The sequence below is a fragment of the Sylvia atricapilla genome, chromosome 25, assembly GCF_009819655.1.
Source record: "Sylvia atricapilla isolate bSylAtr1 chromosome 25, bSylAtr1.pri, whole genome shotgun sequence".
Taxonomy (NCBI): Eukaryota; Metazoa; Chordata; class Aves; order Passeriformes; family Sylviidae; genus Sylvia; species Sylvia atricapilla.
Window position 1 is genome coordinate 1397072 of NC_089164.1, and position 17153 is coordinate 1414224.

The 17153-nt window shown below is 54.7% G+C and overlaps 1 protein-coding gene across 1 annotated transcript; it reads right to left on the reverse strand.

The window, feature by feature from the left end:
• Positions 1 to 320: 320 nt before the first annotated feature.
• Positions 321 to 14288, reverse strand: RASSF5 (Ras association domain family member 5). The gene is made up of 5 exons (XM_066335985.1): positions 13891 to 14288; positions 5266 to 5379; positions 4146 to 4443; positions 3801 to 3916; positions 321 to 3186 (listed from the first exon to the last, which is right to left on the reverse strand). Exons 1-5 carry the CDS (start codon positions 14008 to 14010, stop codon positions 3034 to 3036), a joined length of 801 nt encoding a protein of 266 aa, XP_066192082.1. The 5' UTR covers positions 14011 to 14288; the 3' UTR covers positions 321 to 3033.
• Positions 14289 to 17153: the final 2865 nt, after the last annotated feature.

Consider the following 17153-nt stretch of genomic DNA (forward strand, 5'->3'; position numbering starts at 1 on the left):
TTAAACATTACAGGTATTGAAACCAGACATTTCAGCACTGAGAGTTAACTGCATTAGCTGGACTTCCGTAGTTTATATTATGTTTATATATAAAATACATTTTAATGTATCATGTGAGCTAGGTAACAGTTAGAACAAGTAACAGTTCTGTGAGCCCTAGCTAAAATACTAAATTAATGGAACCCTGTGGTCAGGTCTTTAGCTCTTTAACAGTAGGTGACGGAATGTAAATTCCCTTCTAGGAAGGATTCCTGTATTTCCCTTTAGACTTAATCCACTGAAGTTCCATAGGAGAGCACCAGAAAAATAAGGTTGAGAGATTTCCTTAATTACTGACAGTTTTATTACCATTGTCTCTTACATGGTCTGCATATGAACAAATAGTTCCAGAACCTTCAAAAAAAGCTGAGAGTGAGACATTTTGTAAAAATGCCATAGAATCACTAGGGAGTAGTAAAAATAATTACAGCATTGCAAAAATGCATTTCACTTTGCCATAGAAGCTCTACTATTCCATCCTATACACATTATTTTACAAGGTTTACAGTAGCCATAGAAAATAAACTGACACGACCTAGGCGGGACAATTGCTAACCAAAGGCACTGCCAACAGGAATTTGCGCTTAAAGAAGGGGCAAACACTTCTAAAACCAACTCGGCTGACCCGTGAGAATTGGAGTTTCAGCGCCCACCGACTCTTCAGACGCCCCTCGTGTTGAAAAACAACAAAAAAACAAAAAGAGCGAGCCCTGCTGGCGGCAGGAGGTTTTCAGCAGCATCCACAGTGATTGCATACGAAGCCATGCCTTCTACAAACTGTCAAAGACATGCTGGGGCCGGGAAGGGACAGGGGACACTCACCAGAACTCACCAAAAAAAAAAAAAAAATATAAAATAAAATAAAATGGAATCCTGCACAACTTTTAGCCAGAAAGAAAAGGGATTTCAAACCAAGTGTGTGGCTCTTCCCTCTGGAGAACCACTGGCAGCTTTTTTACAGCGCTTCTCCCCGGTGGAACTGAAGTATTTATACGGTGCTGTCAAGGCTCAAAGCACCAAACAAACGGTATTTAAACCACTCCACGAGTGGACAGTGAAGTGCTAAGCCTGCTTGTAGCTGGACACACAGCCCCAGAGGTGGCAAGGAGCTGCTCTGGGGCCGCCAGCAGTTGTTAAAGGTCGTTGGGTGTAAGTACAGTACAGCTGGAGGCTCCTGTGCACCACAGCCCTGGGAGCAAACCCTCACTGCTGAGCACAGCAGCAGCTGCCACTGAGCTTGGCACAAAGTGCCTTCCACACCAGCCGAGGGCTCCAAGTGATGCAGTTACTTTCCTAAGGTTTAGAAACAAACATACTCAAAATCTGGAAGAGAAAAAAAAAATTAAAATAAATCCCAAGCAGTCACCTTCCAGAAAGAAACAAGCAGTTCCTCATCCCGGCCCGGACCTCATCACACCAGGGCTGTGGGGACAGGAGGGATGAGGTCTCTGCACAGCTTCCTCCTTAGCCCAAATGCAAAGTTTTCACACTTCAGGGGAAAAAAAAAAAAAAAAAAAGGCACTGAGGTAAATTTTAAATTTTAGATTCCTTCTCGTTGCCCAATAACCTGCTGCCTCCCCTCCCACTGGGTGCAGGTGGGATCACAGCGAGCTCCAAGGGACAAACCCCTGTCCCTGCTCCATCCAGCCCAGCACTGCCATTCCCTGTGCCCCGGGGTGAGCAGAGCAGGGCTGGCCCTGTGCAGCAGGAGCACCGAGCCTAAACCTGGGACCTGTTCTCTCCCTGGGACCCTGCAGCATCCCCAGCCCGGCAGCGAGGGCAGGGAGCCTCCTGCAGCTCCAGGACGTGGCTGAGGGATGCTCGGTGTGCTGGGAGCCCTGAGACAGGCACAGAGAGAGAGATTTGCTGTCCTCTCCTGACTCCACGGAGAGAACAAAGCCTGGGAAGCTTCCTGGACGTGCAGGACAGCACCAGTTGAGAGTGAGGAGGGAGAAGAGGGCACAGGGAGGGTGTGACAGGGACAGCAGGGCTGGGACAGCTCTGGGAGCAGGAGGAGGCACAGGTGAGGTGAGCAGAAAGCATCCAAGGACAGTAATTCCCTTACTTGGTGCCACCTCCACACCCCAGGCCTGGACGGGGCTCCTCTCCCTCGGGGCCAGGCACATTCACAGCTCAAAATCGGATTTGTGAAGGGGTTTTGAGCTCTCCTGGGCTTTTCTGATGGACACTTATTGCTAAACCTTTAACACTGAACCCTCAGCCTGTGCCCCAACCATCACCTCTACACTTTTCAAACAGAATTTCTGGAAACAGAGGTCCCAATTCCTCCAGAGAACTGGTGAAACACTGGCTAACTTAAGCATCAGGGACAGTTACTCTAATTCAGCTCTCTTCAAAATGACAAGTGAAATAGAATAAAAAATAATGATTTTCCTGGGAATGACTATTCCCAAGTTGCAATAATATTTACTGACAGACTGTCGGGGTGTTGCAGCTGCCTTGGTGTCATAACCTGGCATTTCCCTGGCTGAACAAGTCCAGGGCTGGGCTGGAGCTGCAACACCCACTCGGTTTGGTGCAACAACCTCCTCCCCTTTTCCTGCTGTTCCCCTGTGCTCTCCTGACGAAACCAGAACTGGGCCACGAGGGCACCTCCAAACAGGAACGAGCAGCTCGCTGGGAGGAGCAGGGACAGCAGGAGCTGCCCTGCTCAAAACTGCAGCCAGCAGATGGGTCCCTGTTGGGTGTCACACCGAGGATTTTCCACGCAGCCTCTCCAGAGGATGGCAGGGCTGGAAAACCAACCAGCAGCTTGTTGAAGCTGTTTTAAAAACAGCCTTCTCGTCCTTGGGCTGGCTTTGGTCCTTGGAAGAGGTTTCAGAAGAAGAAAATGCAATAGGATCGTTTTAGGGGCGCTGGGAGCCGGTCCTTACGGAAGGTTGAAGAGGGAGAATGATCACTAAGGTGTCCTGAGAAGTCTTTTCACTTAAAAAGAGTCTCTAGCTTAGTCTGATGGCCAGTGCCTCCTGAAGGTTATCCAGGTTTGCCTCTGGCCTCTTTCAGGGTCTGTTGCAGTCTCTGTTTGAACCTCTCGTACTTCCTGTGCACTTGCTGGATTTTGTCCTTCTCTTCCTTGTCCAGGATCATCAGGAAGTTCTGCAGCTCCGGGATGGAGAACGCGTCCCACTGCAAAAAGCAGCACAGAGTGAGCACACCCCTGGTGGCAGCTGTGGGGTCCTACCTCTGAATCTGTGAGGAGGAGCAATAAAATGCATTTAAATGGATCTGATCTCCAGGGATTTTAGCCTCATGTTGGGAGAGAGATGGGATAAGGGGCCACAGCGTGAAGGACCTTCCCAATCCTCCCAGGGTTTAAGGGATTACCGCAAAATAGGAAGCAGAATCCTGCAAGATTCAGCAGCTCCCAGCATTTGCTTCGCTGTGGTGGGGAGCAAGATTTCAACCCCAAACTGACTGAATTTACTACCTGAGTGTCCCTGGCTTTTACTTGAATTAGTGGATTACTTACAACAGCGCTCAGCTAATCTAATCAGCGAGGATTAACCCTGGGGCGGCGCTGCCGGCTCCCATTAACAGATTATGGAGCGGCCATCAAAACCCGCCTCAGCATTTCCACCGCTCAAATCTGAATCGTTTTAAAAACCCCGATCCTTTAGGAGCAGTGAAAGGCCAACCCAACCCTCTTAGAGAGGCAAACAGCCCTTTTTTTTTGTGCTGCCTCTGCCGCACATCTCCCCGCTCTGCCGTGTGAAAACCAAGGGAAAGAGTCACCGACGTACCTCCACTTCTCCTGTTTCGTTTTCCTTCAGCACAAAGCTCAGCACATCCGTGTCGGGGCCCGCCAGCAGCCGCAGGTACAGCGGGTACTCGGTGAGAGGGAGCTTCTGGAAGAGCACTGCAAGGACAGCACAGAGCCCCGGTGAGATCGGGGCTGCCAGGCCACAGGGGAGCTCAGCGTGGAAAAGGATGCTCGGGATCACGGGGCTGAGTTTCTATCACAAATTCGTAAGGATCCCCTTTAAAGGTCTCATGTGGTTTCAACCCCTTCTAAAAACAGAATTCCCTGTTAACCTAAGCAGCATCACCGCCCCAGTGAGCCCTACAGGGCACCAAATTCACCTCACCTTGCCCGTCTTTCCGCATCTCCTTGAAAAGCGCAAACTTCTGGGGGTTATCCACCACCATGAACTTCTTCAGCAGCCCCTGGATCACCTCGCTCACCGTGGTGGTGCTGCTGATGTGCAGCTGCTTGATGGCATCCAGGGGCAGGTAGAAGGAGGTCCTCTTGTCCGTCATCTCCGCCAGGTTCACCTCCTTGAGGGCGTCGTAGATGGACTGGGGCCGGATCCCGGCCGGCACCGTCACCGGGCGCCGCAGCTTCAGGTGCACCTTGATGAACCCTGTGTAAGTCCCATCGTCGTTCTGGGGCAAAGCACACAGGGGTCAGGCTCCAGGCAGCTTTTCCAGCCCCTTTCCCACCCCGCTAAAGGCTGCAGGAGCTGCCCCCGCTCTGGGAGTTCCGGCCTTTTCTCATTAATCGTGTCAAAAATACCCGGTAATTTCAGGGCAGTCATCACTGATTTTTCTCTTGGCAGTGACTCATCCCTTCCTCTCGCCTCTGGGATCTTGTTTTATTTCGAACCAGCCCTGCTGCCAGGCAGTTATGGAAATTCTGCTGCGGGGAATTTGTAGTTGCACTTCATACGGGTTTGAAGCCCCTGGTTCGGCGGGATCTCCCAGACTTATTCCTTGTGTTTGATTCCCCGTTTTAAGGGATTCTCACATCTCCATGTGACAAATCATCCCTGGACATCAGCTGATCCCACCACAGGTCTCTTACCCCACCCTCAGCTCTACAAAAACGCAAGAATTAGGAAAAAACTGGTTCTGCACAGCCCACCCACAGGAAGCCTGGCAGTGGTGAGGGCAGAGCATCTCTCTCTAGGAAGGTTTTGTGTTCCTGAACCCACTTCTAAGGTTCCAGAGTGACTGATGCCCACTGGGGCTCCTCCATGTGGGCCAAGGCTTTGTGGCACGTCCTTGGCAGAGGTCAGTGCCAGCAGGAAGGGATGGAGGCAGGGATGACCTGCGGGGTCAGTGACACTGGAAAGCCAAGCAGGAGCAAAAGCAGCTTGAGAGCCACCCTCACCCCAGTGACACCTTCCCCACAGGCTGGCCCCGTCCAGAGCCCACAGAAAGCAGCAGCAGTCTGTGTGTGCGAGGGGAAACCAGCCCAGCACGTACCAGTTTCATCAACAGGCAGTTGGTGACCTTTGCATTGTACTTTTCAATCTTCTGTTTGATCTCCTGGACGGTGGGAGGTTCGGGTTTTTCTTCTTCTACCGTTTGTGTGGCATTCTGCAATCAGAGGAGAGGGGCTTTAGCTGTGCTGGGTAAAGCTCCATCTGTTCAGCTCCACGTTTCCCTGGGAAAGCAGGAATGGATCCCAGCGGATCCTGAGCAGTGATGACGTGGGGGGGGATGGTCCCAGAATGTGCAGGATGCCACATCCCCACCCCAAACCACTTCTGACACCAGTGACAGGCAGTGGAGGGCAACACAAAATGCACCAGTTGGTGGCACAGAGCAGTAAAACATCCCAGTACAAACCAGGGGGGAAAAAATCCAGCCTTTAAACCCCATTTTCAAAGCAAAGCCACCTGCACTTGTGAGCATTCATTTCCTTCTTGCCATGCAAAAAATAAAACCAAACCAAAAAAACAACCCGTCCTATTTCCAGTATTCACAGCTCTGACTCCCCAAAACTCAAACAGCTTCCAGTGGGTTCACCCAGGCAGAACCTGGAGCTGAATCTCTCACTGCTCTTGTCCAAAGCTTGGGAAATCATAGCTCAGAGCAATAAAAGCACACGAGCAGCAGGCTGGCTGTGGGACTGACAATGGATCAGGCACTGCAGGGCCAGTCCAGGCTTCCCAGCCCCTGTTAAAAACTGCTCAGTGCCTGCAGGGGCTCACCCAGAGCGGGACAGAGGCTGCTGCTCACCCAGGTTTGGGGGGATCTCCTCCAAAACCAACGGATCTGACCTGTAGGTAGGCTCTAGCTCACCCATGGAAATGTCACTAATGAATAATCACAGAATCATTCAGGTCCGAAAAGATCTCTGAGATCGAGCCCAGCACCATTAAACCGTGTCCCCAAGTGTCATGTCCACGGCCTTTTGAACATTTGCAGGGATGGGGATCCCACCACTTCCCTGGGCAGCCTGTTCAAGGCCTGACCACCCTTTCCTGGAGAAATTTCCTGGAGGAATTTTCACTGCTCTCACTCCAAATCCCCCCTGGCCCCGCTCCAGCCAGGAGGGCAGGTCTCTGAGCACTGCCTGCTTTATCTGCCCCCTTTATCAAGCCTCTGTGTGCCTTGGGCAATGCTCAGCGGGCTGGATCTCCCTGCTCACAGCTCTGCTGCCTTCCCCGAGCTCAGCACCAGCCCTGGCGACAGCCTGGGAAGGAGTTTTGCCCAGATTTTCTGTGGGCTTGCTCGGAAGCTGGCATTAGCAGGGAGCAGAAAGCGTGAAGGGATGTGCCATCAAGGCTGGGAAGGCTCAGGATGAAAACTGCAACCTCGGAAAAGGAGGAAAAAAAGGGAGAAAAAGGCGGCTTGGGGGAGCAAAGCTCATCCCTTCCCTGACAGCCCCAGAGCACACAGGACAGGGACGCAGCAAGCTGTAAATAAGCCGATATTGCCCGAGGCTACCCGCGGTATTTCTTTCAGGAGGAGAATCAAGCCGAGGACAAACTGAAAGCCTGGGGACAATCTGACGGGGCAGCAGCAGTGCTGGGGAGCCCTGGGTTCGGGGAGCCCATGCCCCAGTGACAGCTCAGGGTTTCACAGGCTCCATCCCAGAGCAGCAAACAGCTCCAGAGCTCTCCCACGTGGAGCAGGCACCCAGGGGACAGCAGTGACACTGGGGTGCCACCTCCTCGGTCACTCCAAGAGAGGGGCTTTAAACAAGGGCGTGGAGTGACAGGAATGGGGTGATGGCTTTGAACTGAAAGAGGAGAGATTTACAGGAGATAAATCCTTCCCTGGCAGGGTGGGCAGGCCCTGGCACAGGTGCCCAGAGGAGCTGAGGCTGCCCCTGGAGCCCTGGAAGTGTCCCAGGCCAGGCTGGAGCACCCTGGGATGGTGGGAGTTGTCCCTGCCCATGGCACAGGGTGGGATTGGATGAGCTTTAGTGTCCCTTCCAACCCAAAGCGTTCAATGGCAATAAAAGCAAAGCTTTCCTGGGTTATTTGAGAACTGCGTGTAAATATCCCTCTATCAGAACTCCCCAGGCTGTCAGTCCTTTGGCTCAGGCTGCACCAAGCCTTGGCCACACACAGGTCCTGGGCTGGCAGGGGAGTCCTTAAAAATCATCTGTAGAAATCGTGCTGAGGGTTGAGATGTTGAAAGAAGCATGATGGAAAAGAAAAAAAAATATGAAAACAACAACAGAAACCCACGCCCCTTCCCTCTGAGTTAACAGAAGATGAACTCTCGGAAACCCTGCACTTCCTCATGTCGCCCGTGTCACAGCACTGAGACAGGCACAGCTGTGCTGCCCCTCACCAGGGCTGGCCCCCACCCCAACCATGCAGGGAGGGAGGGCAGGGGACCCCCAGGGCAGGGGACCCCCAGAACTGTCCCCTCCTGCACACAGAGAGTTGTAGCTGCAGAGCTGAGGGCACCTCAACATCATCCAGGGCATAAACACAGCCCAGAATAGAGAGCATCCATCCATGGATCCATCATCCATCATCCATCCATCCATGGATCCATCATCCATCCATGGATCCATCATCCATCCATCCATCATCCATCCATCATCCATCCATCCATGGTTCCATCATCCATCCATCTATCATCCATCCATCCATTCATCCATCTATCCATCATCCATCCATGGATCCATCATCCATCCATCCATTCATCCATCTAACCATCCATCCATCTAACCATCCATCCATCCATCCATCCATGGATCCATCTGGACCCACCCCGACACGCAGAGCAGAAGCAAACCCAGCAGCTCTGCCTGTCCCTGTCCCTGTCCCTGCAGTTTGCCTCCCCCCAGCAGAGCAGGTCCCTCCCCCGGTGTGATGTTCACAGCAGGCACCAGGCAGATGAAGAGGGGTTTGGCTTCCAAAAATCCCCAAAGCACTCACAGCAGGAGGGGCCTGGCTCAGGACTCAGGTGTCACCGGTGTCACCGCAGTGACAAAGCACTGCCCAGCCGTGGTGTCCTGTCCTGTCCCTGCTCTGGGCAGGCACCTGCAGCCTGCTCAGCGCTGCCAGCTCCCCTCCCTGCTGCTCCCTCCCACTGCAGGGAGAGAAACTTTGGGTTATTCCTTCCATGTGTCCATCCCACCACGGGCACGGTGACAGGATGAACCCCGGTGACACACAGTGAAGTGACGGGGATAAACGAAGGCCGAGTCCAGCCAGCTGTCCCAGAGGATCCAGAGTGGGGCCAGCCCAGCCCCAGGAGCTGCTCAGGGATGGGGGAGCCCTAAAGCGATCCAAGACCCCAACCCTTCACTTCTTCTTGCCACTCAAAGGATGCTCAGGCCAGGCAACACCATGAGACCCCCAGCAGGGACCACTCATCCATCCCAATCCTGCACATCCAAAAATTCTGCTTTTCTGCTTCCAGACCCAATCCAGCCCAGCAGCAGCGCTGCAGGAGCCCTGGGAAGAGCAGCACTGCTCCTCCTGCACTGCATGATCAGATCAGCCACTTCTTGCTCCTCACCAATCAACCCCAACCTCCGGTTGTGCAAAGTCTCTGCTGCAGAAATCTGCACTTCTGGCTAAAGCAAGAAAAACAGAAGCTTTTAACCATAAAACCGTTGCCACATTTCCTGTTGAACTGGGACAGGATGAAACGAGCTGGTAACAAAAAAACACAACTCAGATGTGCACTTCAACCCTGCTGGGGGCCTGCAGCTTTCCTGGGTGGAAAACAGGGATGAGGCAGCTCGGGCATCCTTGGGGATCACCTGGCCAGTGGCCTCTGCCCAGGACACCAGTGGGGAGCCAGAGGAAGCAGCACAGGACACCAGAGTGGCCACAGGAACGGGCACATTCCCTGTGCCACCCTCCTGTGTGACCAGCAGGAAAACCACGGGCAGCCCGGAGCTGCCAGGAGAGCTCCACGGAAAACCTGCTGCACAAAACTGCTCAGCCAGAGTTAAACACGCCGGCAGCTCGCTGGCATCGCTCACACTCAGCAGCTGAAGGCTTTGCCAGCCCTGTGACACTGCCAGAAACCAGCTCACAAGCAGTGGTGGCTGCGGTGACATGGGGACACACAGACTGCCGGGTCAGAGTCTGGACACGGGGATTTGGGACATCCACATCTCCTCTGCCCTTATTATTGCTCAGCCGTAGGAAACGCCGATTGTGAGGAATGACTGGAGCCGCAGCTGGCACTTGGGTTAATGCTCCAGGGGACAAAGATCTGCCCGGGATGAGCTCTGCGAAGGGGCAGGACCGTGGCACACAAAGCCCATGGCCCGGGGCTGGGCAGGGTTCACATCCAGGTCCCCTCTGTGCCATCCAGCACTCAGCTAATGAGCTGTAAACTCCTGCCAGGCTCTTAGGACAGCCCGGGCCCTGGAGATGATGGTGACAGCTCTCAGAGGAGTTCTAAGCCAACAGAGGCAACAAAGAAAAAACCTCCCGTGATGGATATTTCCGTTTACAAGGGAGAAACAAACGCCACATTCAAAGAGCATCCTCCTCCCCACAGCCTCTCACCTTCTCTAAGTCAACACCCAACTTAAAAGCCATTTAAAAGCAGCCAAAGCAGCAGCTCCGCACCATGCTGGGACCCTGCTTTGGGAATAACAGCTCCAGGGGGTCCCAGGAGCTGTCGCAGCACGGCCCCACTGCAGGAGCTGCTGTGGTCACAGCCTGGACAAGCAGCAGCTCAGGAACTGTGGCTTCACCAGCAAACCCGGCACGGGAAAGCAGCAGGGGCAGAACGTCTGGGTGTGGTGGACACTCCATGGAGCCAGGGCCACCATCCCTGCTGAGCCAAGGCCACCACCCCTGCTGCCCCAGGGCCACCATCCCTGCTGAGCCAGGGCCACCATCCCTGCTGAGCCAGGGCCACCATCCCTGCTGCCCCAGGGCCACCATCCCTGCTGAGCCAAGGCCACCATCCCTGCTGAGCCAAGGCCACCATCCCTGCTGCCCCAGGGCCACCATCCCTGCTGAGCCAAGGCCACCATCCCTGCTGAGCCAGGGCCACCATCCCTGCTGCCCCAGGGCCACCATCCCTGCTGAGCCAAGGCCACCATCCCTGCTGAGCCAGGGCCACCATCTCTGCTGCCCCAGGGCCACCATCCCTGCTGAGCCAGGGCCACCATCCTTGCGGCCCCAGGGCCACCATCCTTGCGGCCCCAGGGCCACCATCCCTGCGGCCCCAGGGCCACCATCCCTGCGGCCCCAGGGCCACCATCCCTGCCCCTCACTCTCAGCCAGCTCTCCTCACCAGCTCTTTCCCTAATGAATTGGAGGAGCGGAGCGCTGGGGATGGATCTGGCCCAGCAGCCCCGGGCTCTCGGCAGTGTGCTCTGCAGGCAGGAGTGGCCAAGTCCTCCCTGGTGTGCTGGGGCACAGCTCCATCCCCATCCCCATCAGCCAGGCTGTGACAGCTCATCCCCAAACCCACGGCCCAGGCTCTCCCTTTGCCCCTCGTTCAGACTGCAGGAGCGTTTCAGAGACCTCCTCTGGAGGGATTTTCTGAGCTGGAGCATCAACCTTCAATTTTTTCTGCTTATTAAGGAAAGATTTGTGTTAAACCACCAGAAAACAAAGCCTGGGGAAGCACAACTGAGTGTCCTTGGCTGTGGAGCTGCAGTTCTGAGCAGCATCACCTGTGACCACAAACAAGGGACTGGAAATAAATGTGAATGCTTCAGATTTGAGGCAGGAATTGAGAGCCAGCAGGTCAGATCTGTAAATCCAGCTGCAGCAGGGAGTGGTGGCAGCTCGGGGACACTGGGGACAGGGCTGTCACCAGAGCTGGGACATCTCTGCTCTCACAGAGCTCTCCATCCCTGCACAACACCCAACGCCCACTCCCAAGGTTCACAGCACTAAATTGGGAAAGGCTCCAGCACAGACACACAGGGGGGAGAATCATAAATCATACCAGAGATCTGGACCAAAAAAAACTCCAAAAAACCTTAAATACCCCCAACATTTCCCTCCCTTCGAGAAATTCAGATGAGGTGCTGTGGATTATTTTGGGGCTCAGTGGAAAAGGCAGCAGACAGGAGAGCTGTGCTGCTCTAGAGCAGGGGAGAGGGATGGCTGCTGCATTTCAGAGAGGTTAGAGCAAGTGAAGACGGGCTCGGTGTTTTGATTGCCATGGAGATTTCACTTAGAAACCGATTTTCCTGCCACGTCTCAGCTCAGCACTGAGAGCTGACAAGGTCCTTACAGGGAGCTGCATCTCAGGAGGGTCCAGGCTGGAGCTGCTCTGCATTGCAGCAGGCTGGCCATGGCCAGCTGGTGCCCTGCACCCCTCAAACCCTGAGCACCAGCTCTGGGGTTATGGGGCAAGGCTGAGGGAATCCTGGAGATCCCTTTATCTTCGCGCTTGGGTTCTGCCCCTCCTGCGCTTCCCACCCCTTGGACATTCGTTCCCTTGTCCCCTCCTCTCTCATCCTGCAGGACTCCCTGAGCAATTGTGCAGAGTTTGAGGCAATCAGGCTTCAGGCAGGAGCCACTGAAGCCATTCAGCTGGAGAGGCCCGAAAATGCAAAGTAATGGATCTCCAGGGGTGAGGTCACGTCTAAGATCTAAACCAGCTCTTTGCTAATGAAGAGTGATTTCGCTGATGGTTCTGAAAATAAAAAGGAATTACAGCATTCCTAGAAAGAGGCTCTTCAGACTAACCGGGTTGTTTCAATCAGAGAAATGGTTTCTGTAATCCTACAGATCAAATCCCACTCCGTTAAGTGTCCCCTCCTACCCACCCTCTCCTCCTTTCCTCCCCAGAGATGTTTCCTGTGTCTTTCAGGACCTGTATCCCTAAATTATCCATACTTCACTTCCTCCTGCCCAGAGCAGGCCCTGCCTCACTGCCAGCCCTGTCCTGGCCTCAGGAATCACTCCTGGGCATCCCGGGATGGAAAATCATCACCAGCCCCAGACACATCCACCAGCTGAACTCACTCTGAGGTCTCAGCTGATGTCTTCACCCTGTGGCCACGAGCAGGTGGTGAAAAACAGAGTGGTTGTCACAAAAACAGAGCTGTTGTCACTCACAGCTCTCGCAGGGGTGGAAACGTTCCACATTCAAGAATTACCACTTAAATGAGATGCCAAGTTAAAAAAGAGAGGACAGGGAGTGAATCAAAGCTCAAGAGATGTCCACCACCTCAGTATCCACCCAGTATCCAGCCTCTTGGTGTCCACCACCTCCTCTTCCTCCTGCAGGACCTGCACCACCACCAACCCCAAACAAGCCATGAATCCCCCCAAAACCTTCCCCCACCAAGGCCTGAGTGTGGCTTCCACCTCTGTGAGAATCCATGTCCTCTCACAGCCCATCACACGGCACCAGTCGGCCTCAGCAGCAGGTTTAGCCCGTGTGGGATTTTTTTTTTTCGTGCATAGGAACCATTTCCTCCCCACAAACCCAAACCCCCGACAGGCTCCATCTTCTCTGACAGCCTGAGCCACCCACGCTGGTCACGTCCAGGTGAGGACTGGCTAAAAACGGGCTGCAGCAGCCCCTGAACCCTTCTGAGAGGGAGAAATCCCAGACAACAACAGCAGCAGGCTGATTTCCAGAGCTCCTCCGGGATCTGCAGTGCCCTGGCTCAAACAGAGCAGCTCTGGCTGCACCAGCACCCCAATCTCCTCCGTCTCCTACACAAATGAATCATCAAATGACATTTGAAAAGCGGCACTACGTGTCGGTTAATCATAGCGAGAGGGAGCTGCTGGCTAGCGGGGAATATCCCATCTTAAACCATTTTCTGCAGAGAAATTCAGTAAAATTCCCAGCTGATTGAAGCTGCCCCTCCTGCCCAAGGAGCTGCTGCAGGAAGCTGAACCCCAAAGCGCCTGCTCAGGGTGGCAGCTCCGCAGCCTCAGGTGCAAATAGAGCAGAGGCTGAGCAGGAGCACCTGGGTGCTGGTGGTTTACAGGAGGATTTTAAGTGAAAAAGCTGCTCCCTGGGCCAGATTTGATCTCTGCTTGCTGCAGGGCTCTCGTTCCCCTGTGAAACTCCCACTTCTGCAGCAGCGCCTTCTCCTTTTATGCTCAGCTCTGGTTTGGGGCCCCAAAGTTCATGACAGGGATTTTTAATTGATTTTATTTTTTTTAAAAAAACCCCAGACATTAAAAAAGGGTGAAGCAGCGTTGTCAATGTTGCTGAGACACAGATCTCATCCTGGGGGAAGCACTGCCCGGCCAAACCCTCTGTCCTTCTCCCAGGCGGGCACACAGAGCCCCAGGCTCCCGGAAAAAAGCCCACGTTCATCACCGTGTTAATCAGTTCCCACATTAATCCTGAACTTTCCCATCCTCCCCACGGGTGCAGTTTTCACCCACGGAGCGCATTCTGCAAGGTCCCCAAACCACAGGTCCCGGCCGGGGAGCCTTGACCCGCGGCTGACGGCTGCCTAAAGGATTTCACCTTAGAACGCTGACAAAACGCCTCGTCCGGCGTGAATCCCCGGGGAACAGGGAAACCCGGCGTGCAAAAGGCTGAGAAAAACCCGCAGCGGTGCAGACCCCGCTGCAGAGGAGAGGACAGAACCCTCTCCCCGGCTCTGAGCCCCGCATCTTTTCGGGGCTCGTTTCGGGCATCTCCCGCAGCCGAACGTGCGGCATCAGCCCCGCTTACCTTGGCGGGGACCTTGCTGTGCGCGCTGCGGAAGAAGGAGGTTTTGGCCGTAAAGAAGCAATCCTCGAGGTCTTCATCCAAGCTGCAGTAGCCGCTGCTCATGCTGCTGCCGATGGTCATGGGAGGCGGGCAGAGGCGGGGGGCTCCGGGGGCCGCCGACCATCGGGGCTCACTCACATCACCCGCGGCTCTCCGCTTATCCGCGAGAGCTCCTTGCGCTCATCCTGCCGAGCTGCTGCTGCTGCTGCTTAACAGGCGGCCGTGCCGGGTAACCCTTCCCTTCCCGAGCCTCCCGCAGCCGCCTCCGCCTCCCTGCGCAGCGGCGCTGGGCCAGCATGGAAGGGGCAGAGCTCCCAGTTCGTTCCCAGTTCGCTCCCAGTTCGCCTCTCCCCGGCGGTGCCCGCGCAGAGCAGCAGCAGCATCGCCTCCCCTTCCTGCCCTCGCCTCGCACCGCCGCAGCCCGGCCACTTCCTCTTGCAACATCTCGCACCCCGAGGTGCTGCGCTCGGCCCCTGCGGACCCCTGGCATCACCTTGGAGAGCCCAAACCGGGGCGCTGCGGAGGGCTGGGGGCTGCCCCGAGCATCGCCCGGAGCTGCATCACGGAGGGGATGGAGGTGGTGGGGAAGGGGGGAGGATGCAGCTCGGACAGCCCTCGGGGTGCCAGCAGCCCCTGGCCATCACAGGCGGGTGCCTCTTCATCCTGCAGCTGATCCCAGAGCAGCAGGAGCGATTCCAGCCCCCAGGGTGAGGCAGCTTGGAGTGCAGCCCACGGAAAGGGTGTTCAGCTCCTGGGTGCTGCTTTCACAGCCCCCGTGACCTTCCTGCCCGGTGAGGATCACCGGGGTTTGTGGGGCTGGGCACAGGAGGGGCTCAGCTCAGGATGCCACAGGGCAGGGACACCTTCCACTGTCCCAGGCTGCTCCAAGCCCTGTCCAGCCTGGCCTTGGACACTGCCAGGGATCCAGGTGAAGCTCCTCTGGGCACCCAGGGCCTCCTCTCCCTCACAGGGAAAAGCTTCCCAATATCTCATCTCAGCTTGCTCCGAGACCTTCCCACAAGCCACCACCCAAACCTCTCCTCCTGACGGATTGCAGATGTTGCTCCAAACCCTTCCAGCTGTATCTGCTGAAGAGCTTCAATTGCTACAAGGCTTTGGAGAGCTCCGTGCCCACCACAGCAGCACCCCGTGAATACCAAAACGGGGATGTGCATGGAAAAACTGGCAACATCTGCGTCTCAGAAAGAGGAGGGCAAGAATCCAAGTGCCTCATTTACAGAGGGAATAAATAAATAAGCCACATTCTTATGGCAGCAGCAGCAGCAGCACAGCCCCCTCTGCTCCACAGGGATAAATTTAGAGAGAGAGGCTTAAATTGAGCATGTGCAACACCAGCAGAAAGTGAGAGTTGGGAGCATCAGCACCGGGGTCTTCCATGAAGCCTCAGCCCAAAAGTTTCCCAGTGGAACCAGGCTGCAACCTCTGGATGCTCCATGGGATTCTCCAAGGATCCCTCAGTTATTCCTTGCAGTCCACGTGCTTGGGACATCAACTCCGTAAAGAATAATACCACAAAGCCAAATAAACCAAATGACTTTGACCCCTTTGTTCAGCAGCAGCTCCACATAATGGTTACCTGCACATGAGCCCCCCAAACCCCACTGAGCCCAGAGCCCTGCAGCAGTTCACAGGTCCCCAGCACACAACCAGCCCCGCCAAATCCAGACACCAAATTCCTGGTGCTGCCGAGACCAGAGGAGGCTTTTGGCAGCTTCAGCAGAGTCTGGGTGTCACCCTGGGGACCCAAATGTAAAACACTCCTAAATGCTTAACTGGATCAAAGCCCAAATTATTACTGCCTGCTATTACATGGCAACAGTCCTTAAATAGGTGATATTAAAATAGTTATTTCTCTGATGCTTCCACTTCGCTTGATTTTGATAATATGATTTAATGACTTCCAATTATGCCAGCTATTAATTTTTTTTCCGTGTGTTTTCAGGCCTCTTCCCCTCCTGCCATTGTATTCAGGCATCCTGTTAGTCTCCTGCTGGAATACTGACATCATTTTCCCTCCATAATGCTCCTCTTTTCCAGCAGCAAGACCTGCCTGACCAACAGACACCCTCCAGGAACGTGGCTGAGCGCTCAGATCAAGCAAACCTGGCAATGGTTTTCCCCCGACTATCCATTATCCGTGAAGAATAAATGGAGCTTTAGTGCAGCGATTTACCCTCATTAACCCTCCAATCAGCCCCAGCACAGACCGGGGGAACCCTGCCAGGCCTTTGCTGTGCTGAGGATTCCCAGGTGCAATCCCCAGCTTTGGGGATGGGATTTCTGATGGATTTCCGTCTGCTGCTGGAATTGGAGAGACGCTTTTTTGTCTCCTTGGCACAGGATGCCTCCCCCTCCCCAGGGTGACACCAGGGTGATGGATGGCCACCAAGCACGGGCTCCCTGTTTGTTATTAGGCCCATCAATAATCCTGGCTGGGCCTTTCTGGTTTTCCCAAGAGCTCAGCACTGCTGCGGGAAGCCCAGTGACATCCAGAGGAGATGTGACCACACTCAAATTCAGCTTCACGCCCTTCTGGAAACACCTGGAGTGGAGAACCCACTCTGAGCCCTTCTGTAGTGCACAGTTCAGCAAGATCAATCCCCTCTCACTTTCAGATCCCTCCTGATCGTTTTATTCTGAGCAACAAAGGATGGGTGAAAACAAACCCCACGCACCGAAGGGAAACCCTACATTGGAAAAGTGCAAAATGTTCTGGTCTCCAGTTCTGCACGAGCACATCCAGGCCCTCCAAAAAAGAGGGATACAAACAGGGGCTGGCGTGAGGGAGAGCACAGAACCACGGGATCATCAATGCTGGGGAAGACCTTTGGCTGCATCCCACCACTCCCACCAAGTGCCACATCCGCTCACTGTTTGAACACTTGGAGTGTTCATCACTTCCCCGCGGGGCTGTTCCAAACATTTCAGCCTGACAAGGCTCCATCCCAGCCAAATCCACTCCAGGCCGGTCTCCCAGCCTCGCCTTAAGCTCGCAGCGTTAAAGCATCTCCCATCTCGTGTCGCCGTGCCACCCCCGCAGGAGTCCCAGACACTGCGGGAGCCCCAGGGGATTAAGGCAAAGCTGATCCTTCCGGATTGCCGCACGTCCTAACGCACACTGGAGGCTCTCCACGGCCCGGGACTACCGAAACTCTCCGAGCAAAGCTGCCGGCAGCTCTCCTCGGCAATCCGCGCCCGGGGAA